Source organism: Carassius carassius, chromosome 28 (assembly GCF_963082965.1).
Source record: "Carassius carassius chromosome 28, fCarCar2.1, whole genome shotgun sequence".
In the NCBI taxonomy this organism is placed as follows: Eukaryota; Metazoa; Chordata; class Actinopteri; order Cypriniformes; family Cyprinidae; genus Carassius; species Carassius carassius.
The window spans coordinates 7,839,882-7,863,422 of record NC_081782.1 but is presented as its reverse complement, the minus strand read 5'-3'; the positions used below and the strand labels follow the sequence as shown (position 1 = coordinate 7,863,422).

Here is a 23,541-nt window from a genome sequence, read left to right as displayed (position 1 = left end):
ATATATATATATATATATATATATATATATATATATATATATATATATATATATAGTTAAAAAGTCTGTAAGATTTATCTTTTAAGTCTATTATGTTCACCAAGGCTGCATTTATTTGATCAACAATACAGTAAAAAAGTAATATTGTGATATATTAATATTGTGAAAATTTAAATATTAAAAATAACTTTTTTATTTCAATGTTATTTTAAAAATGCAATTATCCCTATGAAGGCAAAGTGGAATTTTCAGCATTAAAAATTCAATACAACTTCAATATACTGCTGGACTATAACCAATAATCTGTATTATATAATATTTTTGCCTATATTTTCATAATTGCAATTTTATGATTGGGTTATATACTACAAACACTTTTTCCATTTTTAATCACAGATTAAAAAAAATATATTTCATAGTTTCTGTACTGTAATAAATGACTTGTCATTTAGGACTGCACTATTCATATACTTCATTTATTTATTATACCTAGACTGGAGATGACTTAAAAAACAAACAAACAAACACATAAACCATATATTGTTGCAATTGAGCATTTATTGTAGGGCGGCATGATAAATATCCGCCAATAATTAATGCGCATCTCATCAGTAAAGCCAGTTCTCTAATCAGCAGTAAATTCCATCAAGTGAGTGATTTCACAAAGAGCAGCTGTTACTACACAAAGTCCTTGACAAGTGGCGCTAATCCACTAATTTATGGCCTCACGTGTCATTATTAAAAAAAGTTTATGTAGTTTTTATGAGGCTTAGCTCCAGCGATTGCTGTTATTATTACTTCTCTGAGACCGTTTTGGATTTTCAGGGCGAGAGCGCCCCCCGGCTTTGAGTATGAATGAAACATACAGTGTAGGAGAGTGTTTAGTGCTCCATAATGTTTACATCGTTTTGTTTACGAATGAGTATATAAGTATACCAATGCGAATAACTATTCAAAACAATTTGACTATCTAGTCTCTTTGAATTTAAATCAAGGTTTATTCACACTGGCTCTTGAAAAATTCTTGCTGAAAAAAAGTGCAAGTGGGAGGATGAATTTTTTTTTTTTACTGACCCCAAAAATATAGTAAAATATATAATAAAAGAATATAGTCTGGATAAAAACACTTTAAGCTGACGTTACAGTGGTAAAAATCTGCAATAATTTTTCTTTTTAATTTCATTATGGACTTCTTTGGCAGCCACAAAGTTTGACGGTGAAACTTATAGCAGTAGGCTGCACACAATTACTTAGAAATATAAACAAACGCTAATTATAAATCTTGTATTGACAGCATTACAACATTCACTTTGTAAACTCAAGTCTGATTGTTATGGCAGATGCTTGATTGAGACGGGAATGATTAGTATTGAAGTGTGAGGACTTATAAGGCCAGTAGAGAGCACTGTTCTCCTGACACAACTATCTGAGGAGTCTCTGTGATGGAGTTGTGAGCTCTTGTAAATATGGCAGGTCTGTGTGTCATGTATTTGTGTTAGTGCATGTGTGTGTGGCTCTGTGAAGGTTGTTGTACACAACCAGTGACTACCTGGAAGTAGCAGCAAGTCAGGAGAACACTATAAACTGGATAAAGCCTACAGTACAATTAAAAAGAGGAAATCAATGGAAATGGCATGGATTTTGTTCACGAGTATGTGTATTTTATATATATAATTTATAATTTTTTTAACAATTAAAAAATTTGTCATTTGTAATTTTAATTTTGAAATAAAGCTTGATTATTGTGAATATTTAAAAAATTATTTAATTATGATTTCATGAACAATTTAAACAAACTTTGGCTTCACCAACACTACATACTGTACGAGAGGAAGGAAAAAGCAAATTATTATTGCACTGCTCGGATTGTGTGTTTAATACAACAATACATTAAAAACAGTGATGATAAACTTGATTTTTACTGGTAAAAATACTAACACAGTTAAATAATAGATCTGAGTGTAGTATTTTTAACACTTATCACACTGCAGATTGAGCTAAACTACTACATGGCTGCCTGCTGCAAAAGTTCTGGACATATGGATGAGAGACTGTTGTGCTGGGTTTTGGGGAACGGTCTGAAGGTCATGCGTCAATGCCCTTGTTCAAAATAATAACTTCCCAACTGCTGGGCACAAAAAAAAAAACACAACAAATACACACACACTGATTTTATTACACACTCAAACACACGCTGTTCTCACCAGGTGCATGGCGGAGCTACGGGGAGGATGTGGCTCGATGAGCAACTGAGATGGCGTCTGTCCAACACTTTGGATCTGAGCCTCCATGGCCTGCAGCAAAAGAGAGAGAAAGATACAGAGGAAAGAGAGGATGAGATAGATGGAGGGAGGAGAGAGAGAGAGAGAGAGAGAGAGAGAGAGCGGGCTGTCAGTATTGATACCCATCAAAGTGATGGGTCAATGCACTTCTTGACAATGCAAGCAAACCCCCTTCAGGCCAGCCTTGCCGTGGAGGGGTGCTTGTTGTGGGGGGTGGGAGGGGTTGGTTAGTGACCATGAGTGGGTGAGTGAGTTCCAAAACCCACCCCAAACTACCCCCCTACCCCTTCAAAGCCTGCAGAGTCATCCAAGTGTTAGTATGGAAGAGACAAGCCTTTCCTTATTAACATGCTTCAGTTAACCGTTCCCATTTCCAGGAGCAGGGCCCATGTAGAACCCCCCTTCGGCAAGCAGACGTTAACCTGGACTGACGCACAGCCAAGACTGCGGCAGAACCCTCCCTCTTAGATGTTATTGTGCCCGAGACAAAGGGCAGAAAGAGCACATACACACACACACACACACACACACACACACTGCCTCTAACAATATACAATAGGAACAGTACTATTAATAATAGTACTAATACTAATGATGCATTAAAGATTACAAACACACCACAGGAAAGATAATACCGTAATGTGAATGATTACATCCTGTTTTGTGTCTAAGGCACACTTATTAATCATTATGACGTAATTCATATTTAGGCATTTAGCAGATACTTTATCTAAGGCAACTTACAAATGAAGAACATCAGAAGAAACTTGATAAGGAAGCACGAAATGGCGTAGTGCTGCAATAGCAAGTTTCAAGAGTTAAAGTTGTACAAAGCTGGAGTAGAAGCTGTATAAAATAAATGTACAAAATAAACATATACTATATAATAATACTCTTATACGCACTATATACTGTAGACAGTTCTAATAATCCTTATTCACTTAAGATATTAGTCTGTCACCTAGAGTCACCTAGTCTGTCAAAGTCAATTTTCAATTCTTGCAAAAATCACTTGAAATTAGAATTAAACATTTAGAATCTGACATTTACATTTTTCAGATTTTAATGCATTTTAAAAGTATCATAGTTTCTAACTCGTAGCTTCACATGAAACTGTTAAATTCATAACTGGGCAACTGACATAAATGATAATACACACACACACACACACACACACACATGCACGCACGCACACACACACACACACACACAGACACATTCTTTCAGCAAATTTGCATTAAATTGATAAAGGACGATTATGACATTTATAATGTTTTATTAAAAATATCTTCAATATTATATCTTTTGAAGTTTCTATTCATAAAATAATCGTAAAAAAGGCATCACAGTTTCCACTTACAATATCTTGTGCATCTGTTTCAACACTGATAAAAATAAGAAATGTTTCTTGAGCAGCAAATTTGAATGATTTCTAAAGGATCATGTGACACTGCTGAAAAAACATTTTAATATATTTTTATACAGTTGAAGTAATTATTTCAAATTGTAATAATATTTTACAATATTACTGCATTTTTTATCAAATAAATGCAGAATTGGCATGAGACTACTTTTAAAAGCATTTTAAATAACCTTACAAACTCAAAACTTTTCTACAGTATTTGGGAATTTGTAACTTTTTTAAACCCTTTACAAACGTTTACTTGACCTAATGGTACTCTTACACAATAAGATTTAGTTTTGCCTTTTATGCAATATGAGCCATAAGAGTAAAATAACATTCGTCTTTCACTCCAGACACACATAACGTCTCACGTTATGTAATGCTGACAGACGCATGCCGCCGTGTGTTGGTTATTGATAGGCTGTGTATATGTGTATGGAGAGTGTGTGTGTGTGTGTGTGTGTGTGTGTGCCACTGTGCACGGTAGCATTGACAGACACCTACAAGCTCCCCTCGGCTGTTCTGAGGCTCTGATCCCATCAATCCTTCCTTCCCACGTGGAGTGCCTCCCACAGTCTAACAGAACAGCTCTCCCTCAGCGCTCTGAAGTCTGGACACTTGTGTCAGATCAAACGTCTGCTTTATCCATGTCACCACACTGGCCAGATCTGCATGTTTAACTTGTCACATGATCTGTACTCTTACTTAGTATGTCTTGTCTTCCAGTAAAAATATCTACAGTAAACATGCCTAAATCAAGATACACTTAAGAATACAAACAGACTTAAGATATTATGTCAAACAAGAAAAAACAAGGAGTAAGAAAAGTAAACTTCATTCAAATGGAAAACAAGATTTTTATGCAAAAAAAGAGAGAGAAATAGAGAGAGGCAGCGAAAGAAAAGAAAGGGGAACATTTTTATTTTTAAGATAAGATAAGATAAGATAAGAAGATTTTTTTTTCTTATAATATCATGTCATTCTGATTTTCAAATCTTGATTTAAGAATGTTTAGATATGTACTGTAAAATGTTAAAATATTATTAATTCAGATTTGAATTGGAACCATTCGGAATTTTAAACTCTAAATTCAAAAATTTGAATGTTGCTGTCAAATGATTAATCACGATTAATCACATACAAAATAAACGTTTTTGTTGTTATATGTGTGTTCTGTATATACAAATATGCACACATACAGTATATATATATATTGACATGTATTTACATGTTTATATTTATATTCATATAATTCATATGAATAAATATATTTATTCATATTATAAATAAATATATTTGATATATAAAAATAAGATATTTTTTCTGAAATATATACATGCATGTGTGTGTGTTTATATATACAAAATAAATACAAACATATTTACACAGCACACATACATATATTATGTAAACGAAAAAACTTTTATTTTGGATGCGATTAATCGTGATTAATCGTTTGAAAGCACTAGTTTATATAAAATATTAAAGTTATATTAAAGTTACCACTAAATAATAATAATAATAATAATAATAAATTCTTAATTCACATTACTCTAAGTTTGTTCTCAATAAAATGGTGTGCAAATGATTTTTCACACTGAATTCAAAGCACATTGAAAGCAGTGAAACAAACACATAAACAATCATTGGTGCAACTGAGATGAGAGGAACCGTGAATAGTAGTTCTCACTGAAATATTTCAAATAGGAACAGATCATCAAACTTAAACGATATCATCTTGGCCTGACCCTGGTGGCAAATTCAGCACAAGCAGAGCTCTCGCATTTGGTAACAATTAAATGTCAGTCTGTGCTGCTTTACGATGCTGTCTGTCAAATAATAATGCGCTCACATTATAGCTATTTTAGCTTCGACTCAGGAACAGGGGTCACAATGTCTGCTCAAATAATGTAATCTGATCTGAAGATCTGAGAGAAACAGCCAGCCATGTGGAAAGTATCACTATATTTCTGCCTTCCAACAGTGAGGGAAAACGAGGGAAAAATTCCTTCTAAAAGTCCAGAAATCAGAATATAAATGGTCCATATCTATCTATCTATCTATCTATCTATCTATCTATCTATCTATCTATCTATCTATCTATCTATCTATCTATCTATCTATCTATCTATCTATCTATCTATCTATCTATCTATCTATCTATCTATCTATCTATCTGATCCTTACTATTATACAGTATCTAAGAATTACATATCAGCTCTTTAACATTCAGAATGTAATGTCCAGAAAAACATCCTGCATTTACAGCAACTGTACCTTGTTATACATCTAATTCGGAGAGGTTATGTCTAGAGTCAAAGCTGACACTAAGGTTATATAAGGGGCACATCCTTTAAATCATCCCAATGTTGTCAACAGACCCACAGTGTCAGCTGGCTGGAGAAAAACACTTTTATCACAAACAGAAATCTGTAACCTTTAACTGGCAGTTCATTACTATAATCCACTTCAAGCCCCTGCTCTTTCCGGCTGATAAGAAACACCTCTTGCATGAGCTGTACACTGATTATGTCTGCCAGAGGTATAAGCTGCCACGCTTAGATGGACATAAAACATCCATCATAACCTTTGACATATCAATCACAGCTTCAGTTTTGGGGATGTGCAAGCATGTCAAAGCTCTGATGTTCATCCTTAAAGAGAACCATAAGGATTTTTCAAGTTGTGAGTTTAGTGATGGTATGTGTAAAAAAAGAGCTAAGACATATCTAAATCTAAAATGTAGGCCTTTTAGATGTCCATGCAGGCCTGTGTGGAATAAAGCCCCTTAAGACATGTTGACACCAAGACGATGATGAGGCTAAAACGTCATTTCACAAACAAGTTCTGACCACAAAACTATTCACACCATGTTTGATGCCAAGCCATTCTCTCAAAAATGTTCAGACATCAACGAATCATCATGAAACATTTGGCATCCAATAAAAAAATATTCTTCTTCCTCTTATTATTATTATTACTACTACTACTAATAATAATAATAATAAAATTAATAATAATAATAATTCTAAAAAAGTATAATAATTCAGACTTGGTTTACATCTGTTATTTAGAACAACTCTTTCTTTTCTTACACTGACATGCTATATTAACTTGTGAACATATTAAAATCCTTATTAGGGACAGATTAGTGCTATTATGTTTACATGCAATACAAATCTGAATCAAAAGATTGCTGGCATGTTCTTTATCCGTAAACGCTTTTTTTCCCATGACACAACCCCGCCAGCTAGAGTCCTGTGACTCCATCATCAACTGCTGCTATTTTGATTTGACTCTGGAACGAGTTATGACCCTTAACTCCAGAGTTTGACATTTTAAGGCTGTAATTGCAGTGCTTAATGTCAGAGCTGTGGATGCACCTGTCACTGGAGAATGAATCAATAGCCTGAAGGTGATGGTCGCATTTCTGAGCGAGATACCATGAGCCGTCCTCCCTCTCCGGTTGAGACCGAGAGACCTTAGAAACGGTAGTGAATATAGCGCACTTGAGGTCAGTAGCTTTTGTCTGAGAGGGTATTACTTTAATATTTCGAGCTCAAGGGCCACTGGTTAACTAGCAAAAACTCCTTCATGCATTTAACAAGTCAAGTTGAGGTCAGCTTTCTTCAAGTGTCTGAATGCCAGTTGCCAGGTGCTTGGATGACATAAAAAGCAATATAGAATTTATAAAGATACTGAATGGAACATAAAGCCTTCTCAAACTCCAGGACTGACAAATAAAAGCCGGTTTTCTTGCTCTTCTGAGGCTAACAAACCTTGCTGTCAGTTACCATTGCTCTAGACTGCTTGTGAAGAATGCGGCCACATGAAAGAAACATAATTGCTATTGTCTGGAATGTAGAGCCGAATGATGAAAAGCAAAGCTTTCTCCATATTGTTTGATAATTAGCCCCCCTGTTCAGTGAGTGATTTGCATAGTGGTCACTTGACAAATAAAGGCAGTCCTGGAAGTGACAGTATATAAATGACTTGTTTTGCAGACAGCAGATGGTGGGTATCACAGGGAGCCGGAGAGATAGAGGGAAGGAGAGCGAGGAAAAGAAGAGAAAGGGAGGGAGGAATGGGGTACATGAGGCTGCAAACACTGCTTACCAGCTGCTGCTGTTCAACTGCAGTCATATCCACAAACACAGTTAAGTCATTTTCAAAACTTCCACCAGTCAATAAAGAGTATTGTGTGGAAAATCAATAATATTGATTTACATCGTAATTGCGTGATGAATTCAAATTTTGTAGGTAACCGGAAACTGAATAAATAGTACTATTTCATGTAAAATAGTGTTTTTAGATTAAATGACTGAATCATTAAAACTAAAACTTTTCAACTTTGTTTTCAATAGCTGAAATAAAGCTTTAATATTATATAAAATACTTACACTTGTTGCCTTGGCAGCTAACTAAAATAAGGTTAAGTTAATGTACTAAAATAACTATAACTAAAAGCTAAATAAAATCAATTAAAGCTAAATTTAAAAAAAAAAACACAAAAGACAACAGTAAAAGCACATTATGGAATTAGTAAAATTTTAAATAAATAAACTGCAAAAAATAAAAATATAAGCCATTTCAAAATATGAATAAAATACTTGCATACAATAATTGCATACACTGCCGTGGAAATATAAAGTAAATAAAAAATAAAATGTAAAAATTGAAACAGTATATATATTTATACACTGTATATTAAGTGCTGTCAAATAATTAATCACATCCAAAATAAAAGTTTTTGCTTACACAACATATGTGTGTGTACTGTGTTTATTTATTATGTAAATATAAAGACACACACATACAGCATATATTTAGAAAATATTTAAATGTATTTGCATATATATATATATTTATATATTTTTATATAAATATATAATGTACAGTTTTTCTTAAATATATACATGCATGTGTGTGTATTTATATACTCATAATAAATATACAGAGTAAACACAATCATATTATATAAACAAATATGACAAAAAAATTATTTTGGATGCGATTAATTGCAATCAATTGTTTGACAGCACTAATATATATATATATATATATATATATATATATATATATATATATATATATGTGTGTGTGTGTGTGTGTGTGTGTGTGTGTGTGTGTGTGTGTGTGTGTGTAAGATATGTAAGATATAAAAGATTTCTACTACTTCATTATGATCAGATGAAGGCTCAGAATAGCATAGAGATTTGGCATGTGATGGTAACTTTACATGTGCAAAAAAAACTTTCATAAATCTGTCTGATGCCTTTATTGGCACGGACATAATCAACTGTACCTTTACGTAAAATATTTATTTGTACCTACAGTTTTATGGTTACTACTTTTTACTTTGCAGATGATCCAAAGCACATGAGTAAGCAGTTTGAGTTTCTCTTTCCCAGAGGACATAATTGCATTGCAAGATCCAAATGACACATACTGACAGTCAGATAGTCAACTGAAACTGGGTCCATTCATGCCTGAACGGCGGTTGACGAATGCTAATATTGCGAATCTTACGCCATCGTTTTTAAACATCTTGCATCTGGAATCCTTAAAAGAAAAGCTAACTGCAAATATATCAATTTAATAACACCCCACACAATTTAGCTATATAATTTCAACATAGACAGCAGTCCATCTAGTGGTGACATTTATAAATCTTTTACCCTCTACTAACACAGTTCCAATTATAAAAATGCATAGAAAATAGATGTTAGTCATAAATTCTGAAAGCCTGTTGCTGTTTTCATGGCAACCCCGCCATAGCGACCTACCTCGCGCATCGGGGGGTCACTGGCGAGGCTGTCGAGGTTGATGGAGCCCTCGTAGGTCAGGTGGTGAAAGACATTGAGGGCGCGTGCCGCCTCGGGCCCACGTTGTTTGTAGCCAAAAATAAGGTCAATCCACTGGTGCAGCTGACACGACACAAACTCGCTTTCCAGGGCCTGTCAAAGAGAGCGGGGCAATTAGAGGTGAAAGGACCACATACACAACATCAACACAAACACACACAGACATACAGACGCAAACACACATGCACAGATAAACATGCACCTGCGGTGACGCTTCTCGATTTAGCAGACTGCAATAGCCTGTGATCTACATAAGAGGCTAAAATGTAAATAAATACCTTTCAATAAAAATAAATTGTTCATTCAATAACATATGATAGACACAACCCTTACCACTGAAATATAACTAATTCAACAATATACTGTACAGTAAACTTATATTGACACTTAATAATGAGTGATTGTTGTTAGATAAACTATATATACAAAACACATTGATCAAAAGTTTAGGGTCTGTACTTTTTTATGTTTCTGAAAAAAGTCTTCAAGGCTGCATTTATTTGATCAAAAATACAATGAAGACAGTTATACTGTGAAGTATTATTACAATTTAAAAGAATGTTTTTATCAATTTAAAAGAACAGCATTTATCTGAAAGAGAAATATTTTGTAACATAAATGTCTTTAAATACTGTATGATAATAATTTCTTAATTAGAAATATTAATATATAAGTGATTTTGTTGTATTTTTTTGTAATTTTATTATTATTATTATTTTATTAGTATGTCCATATAGTTTTTATAGATTTTAACAGTTATTTTATAGTTAACATTGATACATTTCTGATATATACACCTGTATATATATATATATATATATATATATATATATATACACCTGTATATATATATATATATATATATATATATATATATATATATATATACACACACACACACACACACACACACACACACACACACACACACACACACACACACACACACACACACACACACACACCCATTTATTGTACCTGCAGTCAGTGAGTATTTCTTGTATATTTTCTATTGTGTTCTATTTTTCACCATTCGCTATGGTCAGTTATGAATTCAAAAGCATCATTTTATTCCAATACAGGCCTGGATTCTGCTGTTAATGCTTAAGGATGCACAAAAGTGCTATATTATAGTTATCAAATCCCATCAAAAACTGTCATGCTGAGATAACAAAGGGGGGTTAAAGAACGAATGAACAAATAACACAGAGTGGCACACACTTTTTTTCTCCCTCTCACACACAAACACACCCAGGGCACCGCTGCTGGAATTTACAGACTCACTCTCACATCAGAAATAACAGCTATTACCAACAGAGCAAGCCGTGGAGCGCAGGGGCTGAGTTCCCCCCAGGGCATGTCATTACAATCGAAAGTGACACATGCAAAGATGGGAACACTAAGTGAAAGAAAGAGAGGAAGAAATGGCAGGAGGGGAACGGAGAGAGAGGAAAGGAGCACAAAGACAAGGAGAGAAAGAGGGGATTAAATGAGACAGAGAGAAAGAGCAGCAGAAAGAGAAAAATAAAGGACAAGATCTAAGGACAAAATCGAGCCGTAGCCTGTTTAAAAATGTATGTGCATTCAACTAACCTAACATACCTAACAGTCAATGAAACAAACCAAAGAATTCCATTAAAAACTGACCACAAAAGGAAATTAATATTTATTGAAACTGGATATTTGTGTTGGTATTCCTGCATGTTTAGTGTATGAAATAAAGAGACACAAATATTAAGGTTATCATGATTTTCTTTCAGCTGTGGACACGGTTCTGCAACAAAACCCATCCAATTGCTACTCAAAACTAGCCCAATGATGTTTTGAGGGGGGTCTGCGTTTTAGGGGAGTAAACAAGAAATAAAAAATGGCAGGGTTCCTGTTGTACAATTCACATTCCCAGGGCTAAATATCACATTATTGGGATTGCTTCAACCTGAGGACATGAAAAATAACCCGCAGCAACAGTGTTAAAATAGCCGAATTTCGGGAAAACTGCGGACTTTGCAACAGCGGCACACAAAGATAGACATTTTACAGAATGACCCGGAAATATGGCAAGATGGCAAGAATATGGCAAGATAAATATTCAAATATGGTTTGCCAATATGTCAAGGCATGTTTGACATCAATGAGATCACATTAGCTATAATTATTTTTATTTTTTTAATAAGGTTTTCAGGAAATATTGAAATATTAAATTTCAATATGTACCTCGCAAAAAGTAATCATATGACTTCAGACTTGAAATACAGCACACCAGATGTATGGACCAATATTGTTGCATTTTAATGGTGTTTTTCAGTTTTTCAGTTCATTTAAATTAATCAGTGAATCAGAAAAAGTGAATAAATCAGAATTCTTACTAAAATGAATCAGAATTCTTACTCAGAACCAGTAAAATATATATATATATATATATATATATATATATATATATATATATATATATATATATATATATATATATATATATATATATATATATATATATATATATATATATATATATATATATTTTTTTTTTTTTTTTTTTTTTTTTTTTTTTTTTTACTGAAACAAATTAATTTCTTGAATTAATGATTTTTTTTAAATTCGGTTCTTTTTAATGAAATAAATAAATAAATAAATAAATAAAAAATATATATTTAACTGTTATGAAAAAAAGCACCAGTGCTTTCTACTGCACTTCTTTGCTGGAAGAAATAAAGCCAAATGGATTCATAACATACCTGAGGAGTAAATTATAACAGCATGCATAGATCAATTATTTCTTTAAATCCAGACGAGGAGCTTATTATATTTTATTTACACCAGCTTTTGTTACAAATACGAAGATGCTTTATTTTGGGCCACAGAAATCTGAGTTTTACTAGAAAGAGGTAACCAAACTGTGAGACCTGAACAGATTTTGCAACATTCAAGGCTTGTGTCAAATAGTTTCATATGTTTGAGGTGTTTTGACATCCTCAAGCCCTTTCTTAAGGAAATCTCACTTTAACAGACAGCTACTTGTGTGATTTTTGGATATGTGCATGTGTAGTTGCGAGTACGTGTGTCTCTATAGCTCAATGTGTTAAACCAGAAAAAAAAGAGGCTGGAGGAAAGGTCACCTCCACAAGACACACATGCTCCAACACTGTCACTGCATCTGAAAAGGTCAAGTGTGTTTCCTGTAGTGCACATACACACACATTTTTCCTCAGGCAGCATGGGCCACAACACACCCTTAATACTTTGAAATGGCAGAAGTTTTAATACACAATAAGTAGAATTAAATGCACAAACACAACATCATGCAGCATATACAATTGCCATCTTTACCCATGTGGTTCTCTAATTTTTATAAGATACAGCCATTATAAGAGGCAGAACAGAAAATCGAGCCCACCACTGTCTACAGGGATTGGTGGACACACACATATCCTGTCTGCTGCGAGCTAAATCATGATTGATGAAGTCGGCATTAGGGTAACATTATAAGGGACAGTGGCCAGGCCTGTGCTCCGTGACATCATTCAAGTCAGCAGTAGATTACATTAGTATCGAGCAGTTCACTACATTACGACCTTCACAGCACACAGAGGCCTGCAGAGGACCAGGATGCTGTTTCATTCGAATGAATCAGTGTGATCTCAGGGGAACAGACAGAAGGAAATGGATTACAGATTAAATACTAGATTATGAATTTAAGATTCTGCTGATTCTGTTTAGACATTACGTCAGTTGATGTAATATAGTTAGCAAAGCAATATGACATTAGTAGGTCTACACTGGACTACAGGTCTCCCACATTTTCTGAATCAATGCATTGTTTTTTAATAATTTTTTGATATGCAGTTTATTTGCATAATATCAAATATGAATCAGAACAGAGAATAGACAGAATAGAGAGATGGTCGGGAGAGGTTCTGAGCTGAGAAACGCTCACTAAAGTCCACTATTGTATCTACAAACTTTGTGAATGACAGAATCCTGTATGTGCAGATTCTGTTCAGGCCATGTGATGAAGAGGGTTGCTGTGTTTAGGTAGCGAGTTCTACTTACCATCCTGTTGATCCTGACAAAGTCCTCAGGTTTCTTCGCCCAGGCTGGTAGTTCTACATCACAAACAGGGACACCGTCATCCCTGTCACCCAGACAGTAGCCATTACTGTTCACAAACATCTCCGGCAGGTAGTAGAACTCAGGAATCAACTCCTATGAAGTGACGAGAAAGAGGACAGGAGGCAATAAAGATAAGGAAACGGAGTTAATATGCACATGCAAAAATACCAGTGCTTTCAACATTGCATGTTTTGAAGTTCAATTAATCAAAATGTTGGCAAACCATCAGAGTACATTTTAAAACACTCAGAGAGTGTGGGAATGCGGCGAACGCACGAAGATGGGGGAGGGTGAAAACTGAAAATACAAAGGAAACATGAGAGATGACAGAAAACTTTATTAATGTTTGAAGTGAGCTGATGGATGAATCTGCTGTAGTCGTTGAAGTACGTAAAGCAGGTCTGGTTCTCTTACGAGAGCTCTCTCGTACTGCGTCTTAGCTAAGACGCTACGGGAAAAGTCTCTTTTCACGAAATACTGAAGCAAAAAATTATCCTTAATTTTGTATTTTTGTAAAGCGCATTTGCAGCAGTACACAGCCATAGGCGAGACGGCTCGTTCGCTCATTGGCTTGTTCTGCGGCAACTGCACAGCCTATCGAGCGCGGGCTGATGCAACATCAGACCAATAAGGGCGCTTCGCGCCCTTCTTGCCACTTCCCGCCGAAACGAGTGTGGCCCAACCTATAAAAGGAGCTCGAAAAGGCTGACTCACCTGATTTTTCATCTCTTCAGCGAAGCTCACGCATCGCTGGATCACGGAGGAAGCAAGCGCCGTCTGAGAAAGCACATCAGCAGGACGAGCCATTCTGAAGCTGCTGGCATCGCCGCCTTCCATTGCCGTTCCTGCTGCGCTATCCGGCGCCTATATCCTTTCAATCCTGTTATATACAAGCTGTTCTTTATGTGTGTGTGTGTGTTCGCCCTGCGACACACACTCGTAAAAGAGCTCGCGTCTTTTTTAAGATGCCTTCCTGCGGCTCATCAGAGCCCCACTCAGCGAGGGAGACCGGTACGTCATCTGTGTCTCCTGCCTGGGTGAAGATCATGCAGCGCTCGCTCGCTGACGGCGGATGCCCCCACTGCGAGCTGTTGCCATGGTGACTCTGAGGACTCGCCTGGCCTTTTTCTCTGAGCCTGCATTCTCCGCTGCGCTGAGGCGCCGTAAAAGCATCGCTTCCAGCGGATTCCGGAACCGTCTTCAGCTCAACCGAGCTCGCCGGTTCGCCCTGCTTCACCGGCCCCCCCTGCATCGCTTCCCGGTGGGCAGCGCCCGCTGTTTGCCGGCGCGTCGTCCGAGGAAGTCGATCTCAGGGCCGCGTCGGGGGAAGAGGACACGCGCTCTCTGCTAGCTTCGGGCAGTGAGGGCTGGGCGAGCTCCGAGGATCTCGCGCCTTCTGCTCAGAAGCCCAGCAGACGAGCTGACATCGAGAAGGAGCCGGGGCGAATGATCGTGTTGGCCGCGATGAGTCTCGGCCGGGAGTGGTTTGCACCAGCGCCCCCCCCTCTCGTTCCCGGCTGGATGGTATTTCCCTTTCGGATGAGCGTACTTCTCAAAGCCCGCCTCATTTCTTCCTGAGCTTCACGAAGAGGTGGCGAAGGCTTGGAACGCTCCATATTCAGCACGAACTCGTTCGTCTGTCTCACTAGCATTCTCCACACTGATGATGCTAAAAACAGGAACTACCACTCACTTCCGCCGGTGGAACAGGCGATAGCGACGCACCTTTGTCCGCCCTCTGCTGGACGGCGGCAAAAGCGGTGTTGCCATCTAAAGCCTCCTGTGTGACGCTGCGTCGGCGCTACTAACGATGGCTGCTTTATCGAAGCGCAGGTGTACGAGTTCCGCTGTGGCCGAGCTCTCACCCAAGCGCGCCGCTGTTTCAGTTCCAGGAATTGTGACTGTCTCAGCGTTTTCTGCAATGCGCAAGCCTGCACAGTTGCCCGCTTGCCTGCACACAAAAGCCGTTATCACAACAGCTTCAGCAACGCAGCTCGAAACCCCCGTTCTCGCTCTACTGGCCGTCGCCCCGCGCCGCGGGGACCGCGGCAGAGGATTACGGTGAGGCCGGGAGCCCCGAAGCCATCCTGGGAAAGCCATCTACGCATGCTGCTGACGCTGCGTCGGCACTACACACGATGGCTGCTTCATCGAAGCGCCGGTGTACGAGTTCCGCTGCGGCCGGGGCTCTCACCTAAGCGCGCCGCTGTTTCAGTTTCCAGAGATTGTGACTATTTCAGCGTTGTTTGCAATGCGCAAGCCTGTACGGTTGCCCGCTTGCCTGCACACGAAAACCGTTATCACGGCTACCCAGATATTTCCCGAAAAAGGTGTAATTTCTGGTGTCCCGGCCACGGCCGATGGTGCTATAAATGTAGTGACGATGCCCACTGCTCAGTGCCCATCTCCGCATATAAGCACAGCCCTTCACACAGGGCTCGCGCCTATAAAAGCGACTCAAGTCGATCACGCGCACTACATAGTAGACGTGCCCACTCCTCAGTGCCCACAATCACTATGTCACACGCGTCATGTGGTTTCTGTAAAAACGAAACCCGTGCACGTTCGTCCGGCCACGGCCGATGGTGCTATAAATGTAGTGACGATGCCCACTCCTCAGTGCCCATCTCCACATGTAAGCACAGCCCTGCACACAGGGCCTGCGCCCATAATGTCGACTCAAGTCGGTCGCGCACACTGCATAGTAAACGTGCCCACCCCTCAGTGCCCACAATTACTATGTCACACGCGTCATGTGGTTTCTGTAAAAACGAAACCCGTGCATGCTCGTCCGGCCACGGCCGATGGTGCTATAAATGCAGTGACGATGCCCACTACCCAGTGCCCATCTCCACATATAAGCACAGCCCTGCACACAGGGCTAGCGCACATAAGATCGACACAGATCGGTCGAGCGCGCCGCATAGTAAACGTGCCCACTTCCCAGTGCCCACATACACTATGTCACATACGGCGCGGGGCTTCTGTAAAAACGAGGCCCGTGCACGTACATTCTGCACAGGCAGACAGCGAGTTTAAAGTGGTAAAAGTGCACACATGCAGCCCACGGTTACTCGCAGATATATCGAGTCCCACGGGACCCGCTCAGCCTCCCTCCAGTCGGTTAAGCGCCGGAACGGGGTCGAGGAAGAGCGATCTACCCGCTGTGATCAGCGCGCTCCCCGCCTCAGATGCGCAGCACACTCGAGCGCCGCCGTTGCCCAGTCAACAGAGCGCGTTTCGCATCCAGCCCTTAGCCATTCATGCAAATGCATGGTCAGTGCTTCCAGGGGTTTCGGATTGGGTGCTAGGCATTATAAAGAGAGGCTACATGCTACAGTTTTCTCGACGCCCACCGTGCTTTTCAGCGCGCGTCGAAACTACGGTCAAAACAGAAGTAGCACACATACTTCGGGCCGAAATATCAAAACTGTTGAGCAAAGGGGCTGTAGAGCCTGTGTCTCAAAGCGAGGGGGGGCTGTACAGCAGATACTTTCTGGTGCCCAAGAGAGACGGGGGTCTCCGGCCCATACTGGATCTAAGACAGCTGAACAGGGATTGATGAAACGCAGTTTCAAAATGCTCACGACCAGGAAGCTCCTCGCGCAGATTCGCAGAGGGGACTGGTTCATGTCAATAGATCTGAAGGACGCGTATTTTCAAATACAGATAGCGTCAAACCACAGGCGATATTTGAGATTCGCCTTCGAGGGCCAGGCATACCAGTTTGCAGTCCTGCCATTCGGCTTGTCCGTAGCTCCTCGTACGTTTACGAGGTGCATGGATGCAGCGCTCGCTCCTCTTAGACTCAGAGGCACACGAGTGCTGAATTATTTGGACGACTGGCTGGTTCTGGCCCGATCATGAGCGGAGCTCATGGACCACAGAGCCGTTTTACTCGATCACCTCGAGAAGCTCGGCCTCAGTGTCAATTGGGTGAAGAGTTCGCTGAACCCCAGTCAGACGATCCTGTTTCTGGGTATAGTTCTGAACTCGTTTTCCATGACGGCGCGGCTGTCACCACAGCGCGCGATGGGCATTCAGCGTGCAGCGAGTTCTTTCCGCTGTGGCGCGACTGTGTCGCTCAAACACTGTCAAAAGATGCTGGGTTTCATGGCCTCAGCATCTCCGGTTCTGCGGCTGGGCCTGCTCCGCATGCGCCCCCTGCAGTTCTGGCTGAAGGCTCGGGTGCCGCGCAGAGCGTGGGCGTCTGGCCGGCTGCATTTCAAGGTCGATCAGAGCTGTGTTGCGGCTCTAGCACCTTGGACAGCGAACGGCTGGTACCGATCAGGTGTAAGCCTGGGGGCTTCCCCGAGTGTGAAAATGGTGTCGACGGACGCCTCCACTTCGGGATGGGGAGCGCTGCTCGAAGGCAGACCGTCCTTTGGCCTATGGTCAGAATGGGAAAAGCTCCATCATATCAACTGCCTGGAAATGCTGGCAGTGGAGAACGCGCTGACGCGCTTTTGTACCCATATCAAGGATCACCACGTCATAGTCCGTTCGGACAACATGTCCGTGGTGTCCTACATAAATCGCCAGGTCGGTCTCGGGTCCCGAAACCTGTGCAGGCTGACGGAACGCCTCCTGATTTGGGCTCAGCGCAACGTGTGCTCGCTGAGAGCAGTGCATGTGCCTGGACTGCAGAATCTGGGTCCAGACAGGCTGTCCAGAGGCAATGTTCCTACGGGCGAATGGTCTCTACACCCGCAAACAGTCCGGCTGTTGTGGCAGAGATTTGGCATGGCGGAGGTGGACCTCTTTGCGTCCCACGAAGACGCTCACTGCCCCGCGTTCTTTTCCAAGAACGAAAGCGCGCTGTCACGGAGATGGCCGTGCTGCCCGCTTTATGCGTTCCCTCCCGTCTCCCTCCTTCCAGAGGTGATAGAACGGGTGAGAGAAACGAGATGTTCAATACTGCTTGTAGCACCTCTTTGGAAGAACCAACCATGGTTCCCAGATTTGATGCAGTTAGCAGATGTCGCCCCGTGGCCGGTACCATTGAGGAGAGACCTCCTCTCGCAGGCCAGGGGCTCGATTTGGCACCCTCAACCGGAGTTGTGGTCCCTCTATGTATGGGCACTCAATGGTTACCCGCTGATCTCGCAGTGAGAGTGCTAAATACCATCACTCAGGCTAGAGCTCCGTCGACACGACGTCTGTATGCCTCGAAGTGGTCGGTGTTCTCCAGCTGGTGCACAGCTCGAGGTTATTCACCCCTTAGTTGTGAGGTGACGGAGGTCCTCTCCTTCCTTCAGGAGCTGTTGGATAAGGGCAGAGCCCCATCCACGCTCAAAGTTTATGTGGCTGCCATCGCGGCGTTTTCTGAAACGGCGTCCGGTCAGTCAATAGGAAGGAATGATTTAGTCATCCGGTTCCTCAGAGGAGCTAGGAGGCTGAATCCTCCCAGACCTCCGTCAGTCCCTATGTGGGACCTCGCGGCGGTTTTGGAGGCCTTGAAAGGTCCCCCTTTCAAGCCTATCCAATCGATTAGCCTTCAGCATCTGTCGTTCAAGACAGTATTCTTGTTGGCTCTCGCTTCTGTGAAGCGTGTGGGTGATTTGCACGCGCTCTCGGTGAGCCAGTCGTGCTTGGAGTTTGGGCCCAATGACTCAAGAGTCATACTCAAACCTAGGCACGGTTATGTGCCGAAATCCCTCAACACACCGTTTCGGGCTCAGGTTATTGCCCTGTCTGCCCTGCCGGTGTCAGGGGAGGATGGAGACTCGAGTCTTCTTTGCCCTGTCAGGGTTTTAAGAGCTTATGTGTCTCGCTCTGCTGCCTTTCGGCAGACGGAGCAGCTATTTGTCTCGTTCGGTGGGCGTTCCAAGGGAATGGCTGTTTCGAGACAGACTCTATCCAGATGGATAGTTGACGCCATAGCGTTAGCTTACGCTTCCAGGGGCCTTCAGTGCCCGTTGGGCGTCAGAGCACACTCCACAAGAGGCATCGCCTCGTCGTGGGCGTGGTCTACTGGGATCTCCTTGCAGGATATATGTATGGCGGCAGGTTGGGCCTCGCCGTCTACATTTATCAGGTTCTATAACCTGGAGGTTCCCGCCTTGCAAGCAAGGCTGCTGTCGGTATAGGCGAATCAGGGCCCTGAGGGGAATTCTGAGTTCACGAGCGCTATGCGCTGCCGACTGTTATATGGGCAGTATTGCGTAAGACCCGCATTGCCACATTGGTCAGGCCTTGCCTCGGCTGTGTGACGTCATATTGCCGCATCTACGGATGCTGCTAGATATGGGACGGAGGGCTTTTTCCCTTTTCTGTCCTGGACTCTCTGTGAGTCCCTCAGGTGACTGTGCACTGTAAATCCTGGGCGTTGCTTCAGGTTTATTGGTGTGTGATCCCTGCGCGCACGGCGTTTTACATTGGGTTCCCGTAGCGTCTTAGCTAAGACGCAGTACGAGAGAGCTCTCGTAAGAGAACGTACTCGGTTACTAAACGTAACCTCGGTTCTCTCTAGAAGAGCGAACGAGTACTGCGTTCTCTGCCGTGCGCACGATTCACTCTGGTTCGCTTCGGCGATGAAATAAATCAGGTGAGTCAGCCTTTTCGAGCTCCTTTTATAGGTTGGGCCACACCCGTTTCGGCGGGAAGTGGCAAGAAGGGCGCGAAGCGCCCTTATTGGTCTGATGTTGCATCAGCCCGCGCTCGATAGGCTGTGCAGTTGCCGCAGAACAAGCCAATGAGCGAACGAGCCGTCTCGCCTATGGCTGTGTACTGCTGCAAATGCGCTTTACAAAAATACAAAATTAAGGATAATTTTTTGCTTCAGTATTTCGTGAAAAGAGACTTTTCCCGTAGCGTCTTAGCTAAGACGCAGTACTCGTTCGCTCTTCTAGAGAGAACCGAGGTTACGTTTAGTAACCGAGTACGTTTTGTTGTGCCCAGAGGCAAAATTCAGATTTTGGTTCAGTAACCATGATTTGAAATGATAGAGGAGAGCATAATGCTTTAAAGATTTTTTAAATGATACGATGATAAGAAAACTTGAAAGATTTTTTAAATGATTATACACATTAAATCAACTGGATTGTCTATAAATGGATTGGATAGATAAAACTACCAATATGATTATGGATTATTGCGGATGGTTTTAACCCATAGTTGTGCGTCAAGTTTAAATGCACAAATACTATAAAATCTTTAATAGTTATAATGAAATGATGGCATTATTCATTTTTTGCTTAATATTTTTTTACATGCTCCCTGACACTGTTTATCTCTTATCGACTAAAGCTGCCACATTCCCAATTCTTCTCCATTCTCACTGCCATATCAGTACAAATTACCCATAATTCCCTGTGAGAGACGCCTCTGTACATTGGGGCATGTGCACACGAGGAATGTGACCTCCTCCCCATTTAGTGTCACTCAAAAGCACTTGCCTTTGAAGAACTTTTAAAACCATTTAGAATCATTTAAGACCTCATTCTGCCTGCACACATCTGAACCTGAAAGGTTGAATGTTTTCTCCCCAATGTTGCTGTTTTGGATTCAAGTTGCTGTTATACAGATTCATTCTGAAACAAGCTGTTTAACCACGTCCCCTTGGTGTGAACTATAACAAAGTTATTTAAAGTGCCATAAAACAGAGGACTTTCACATGCAGGGTCACAAGAAACAGTATGCCTACAATAAAACACAGCATGCTGTTGCTGTAGGGTCAGTATTTAAAAATACACTCTCTTTTATGAGCGTTAAACCTTAATATTTCAATAATCCTTCAGAATGTCTCAGATTTCTATCACAGCAGACAGCTCTAAAATGCTAACCTCATGTCTATGTTGTAGACCACCAAAAAACTGTCTGCACAAGAAGATTTAAAGCTGTACTGTATGTCATCACTGAATATTCACTAACACAGTCCCAATTATTGTCAATATTTATTATCATGTTAATCTATCATGATTCATTTTACAGCAGTAGCTGTTCTAAAATGTAATAATTCTAAATTAAATTTAAAATGAGATTTACAAAACAAGACAGAAGGGTCAGAATGTATTTAAATATATATACTACCAGTCAAAAGTTTTTGAACAGTAAGATGTTTTTATGTTTTTTAAAGAAGTCTCTTCTGCTCAGCAAGTCAGCAAAAACAGTAAAATTCGGAAATATCTGTATTATTTAAAACAACTGTTTTCTATTTGAATATATATACAAATGTAAATTAATTACATAATTACAATTACTAATAGTAAATAAATACATAATAGTATTTAAATACAGTCTTAGTCTTTTGTAAAAACTAACAATGTGACTCTCTGAAACCAAAAACAACGGGAGCGAGTTCCATGCCACCATTGCTCTAAAACACAATGTTCTTTGCAGTTGATTTTTTCGACAGACAGGTAACAAGAAACACCCTTCACTTGATTGACGAGTGGAATGAGTATGAACGTCACTGAAGAAAGTCAATCTATTATAAATAATTTCAGGTGCTTTTGTAATAAATATATTTTTTAAGAATTTAATAAGAGAATAATTAATTCTGCTTCTTACATGAAACTATGCTAACTGACTGTGCATGTCCCTAATACTTGTTAGAAAAGAACAGTTTAGGGCAAGCCGAGAAGCTTTATTTTGTGCAATCTGTAATCCGTTTAAATTATTCTCTGTAGTTGCAGCCATCATTGCATCCAAATGATGGAACAATAGTGCAGATGACACAAAATGTCTCAAGGTTACGTATGTAACCCTAGTTCCTTGAAGGAACGAGACGCTGCGTCGAAACGCTTTTGGGGAACGTCCCTGACGAGACCGACTCTGAATATCGTGTGCAATCAGTCCATCGGAAAGGCGTGACGTCACGGGCGGGGTGACGTAGCGACCAGGAAGCTATAAAAGCACGTGCCGTGCAGCTGGCTTCAGCTTCGAGTAGGGAAGCAAGCGCCGGCAGGGGTGCCGGGAGTATGGCTCTGCGACGCAGCGTCTCGTTCCTTCAAGGAACTAGGGTTACATACGTAACCTTGAGACGTTCCTTTTCAGGAACTCGAGCTGCGTCGAAACGCTTTTGGGGAACGATGTGCCCACGCTGCCAGACTTCCAAATCCCTGCCTAGTGTGTAGTCAAAAGAGCACAGCTAAGACGAGAGAACAGAAGAGCCCGGCGTGGCTCGCATGTCAAGATCGTAAAATCGGACAAATGTGGAGGGCGTGGACCACCCCGCAGCGTTGCAGATGTCCAAGAGGGACACACCTGCTGAGAAGGCCTTGGAGGCCGCCATACTCCGAGTAGAGTGAGCCTTGGCCCCCAAAGGAGGGGGAAGACCAGAGGACTCATAGGAGACGTTGATAGCCTCGACTATCCAACGACTAAGGGTCTGCTTGGTGGCAGGAGAACCCTTGTTAGAAGGACCGTAGCAAACAAGCAATTGGTCTGATTTTCTCCACAGGGCAGCTCTGTGGACGTATGCGTCCAGTGCTCGCACTGGACACATACACTTTAGCTTCTCTTGGTCTGGCTCCCGAAAGGGAGGAGGACAGAAGGCCTGCAGTACGATAGGTTGTGGTGTAACAGAGGGAACCTTCGGAACGTAACCCGCTCGAGGGTATAAGAATGCTTTGGCCATACCAGGGGCAAAGTCTAAGTAGGTAGGGGCCACCGAAAGGGCCTGAAGATCTCCAACTCTCTTTAGTGAGGTGATTGCCAGTAACAGGGCAGTTTTAAGTGTCAGATGTCTATCTGAGATATCTTGTATTGCCTCGAATGGAGCTTTACAAAGAGCCTCTAGAACCACAACCAAATCCCAGGGGGGAACACGGGATCGTACTGGAGGTCTCAGCCTCAGCGCACCGCGGAGGAAACGTGTAACTAGGGGGTGTCTACCCACTGACTGACCATTGAAAGGGACGTGGAAAGCAGCTATGGCCGC

General features: G+C 41.0%; 1 protein-coding gene across 13 annotated transcripts in view; it reads right to left on the bottom strand.

Moving 5' to 3' along the window:
- Positions 1-23,541, bottom strand: part of LOC132107837 (neurobeachin-like) — a 275,916-nt gene that overhangs the window by 10,604 nt on the left and 241,771 nt on the right. For 9 of the 13 annotated variants that reach the window (XM_059514113.1, XM_059514115.1, XM_059514118.1 and 6 more), the window contains 3 exons: positions 13,599-13,751; positions 9,474-9,644; positions 2,205-2,294 (listed from right to left, as the gene is read on the bottom strand). In XM_059514113.1, coding sequence (XP_059370096.1) covers positions 2,205-2,294; positions 9,474-9,644; positions 13,599-13,751 — 414 coding nt within the window. The remainder of the gene's footprint in view (positions 1-2,204; positions 2,295-9,473; positions 9,645-13,598; positions 13,752-23,541) is intronic. The other 4 variants (XM_059514114.1, XM_059514117.1, XM_059514116.1 and 1 more) reach the window with 2 other exon arrangements.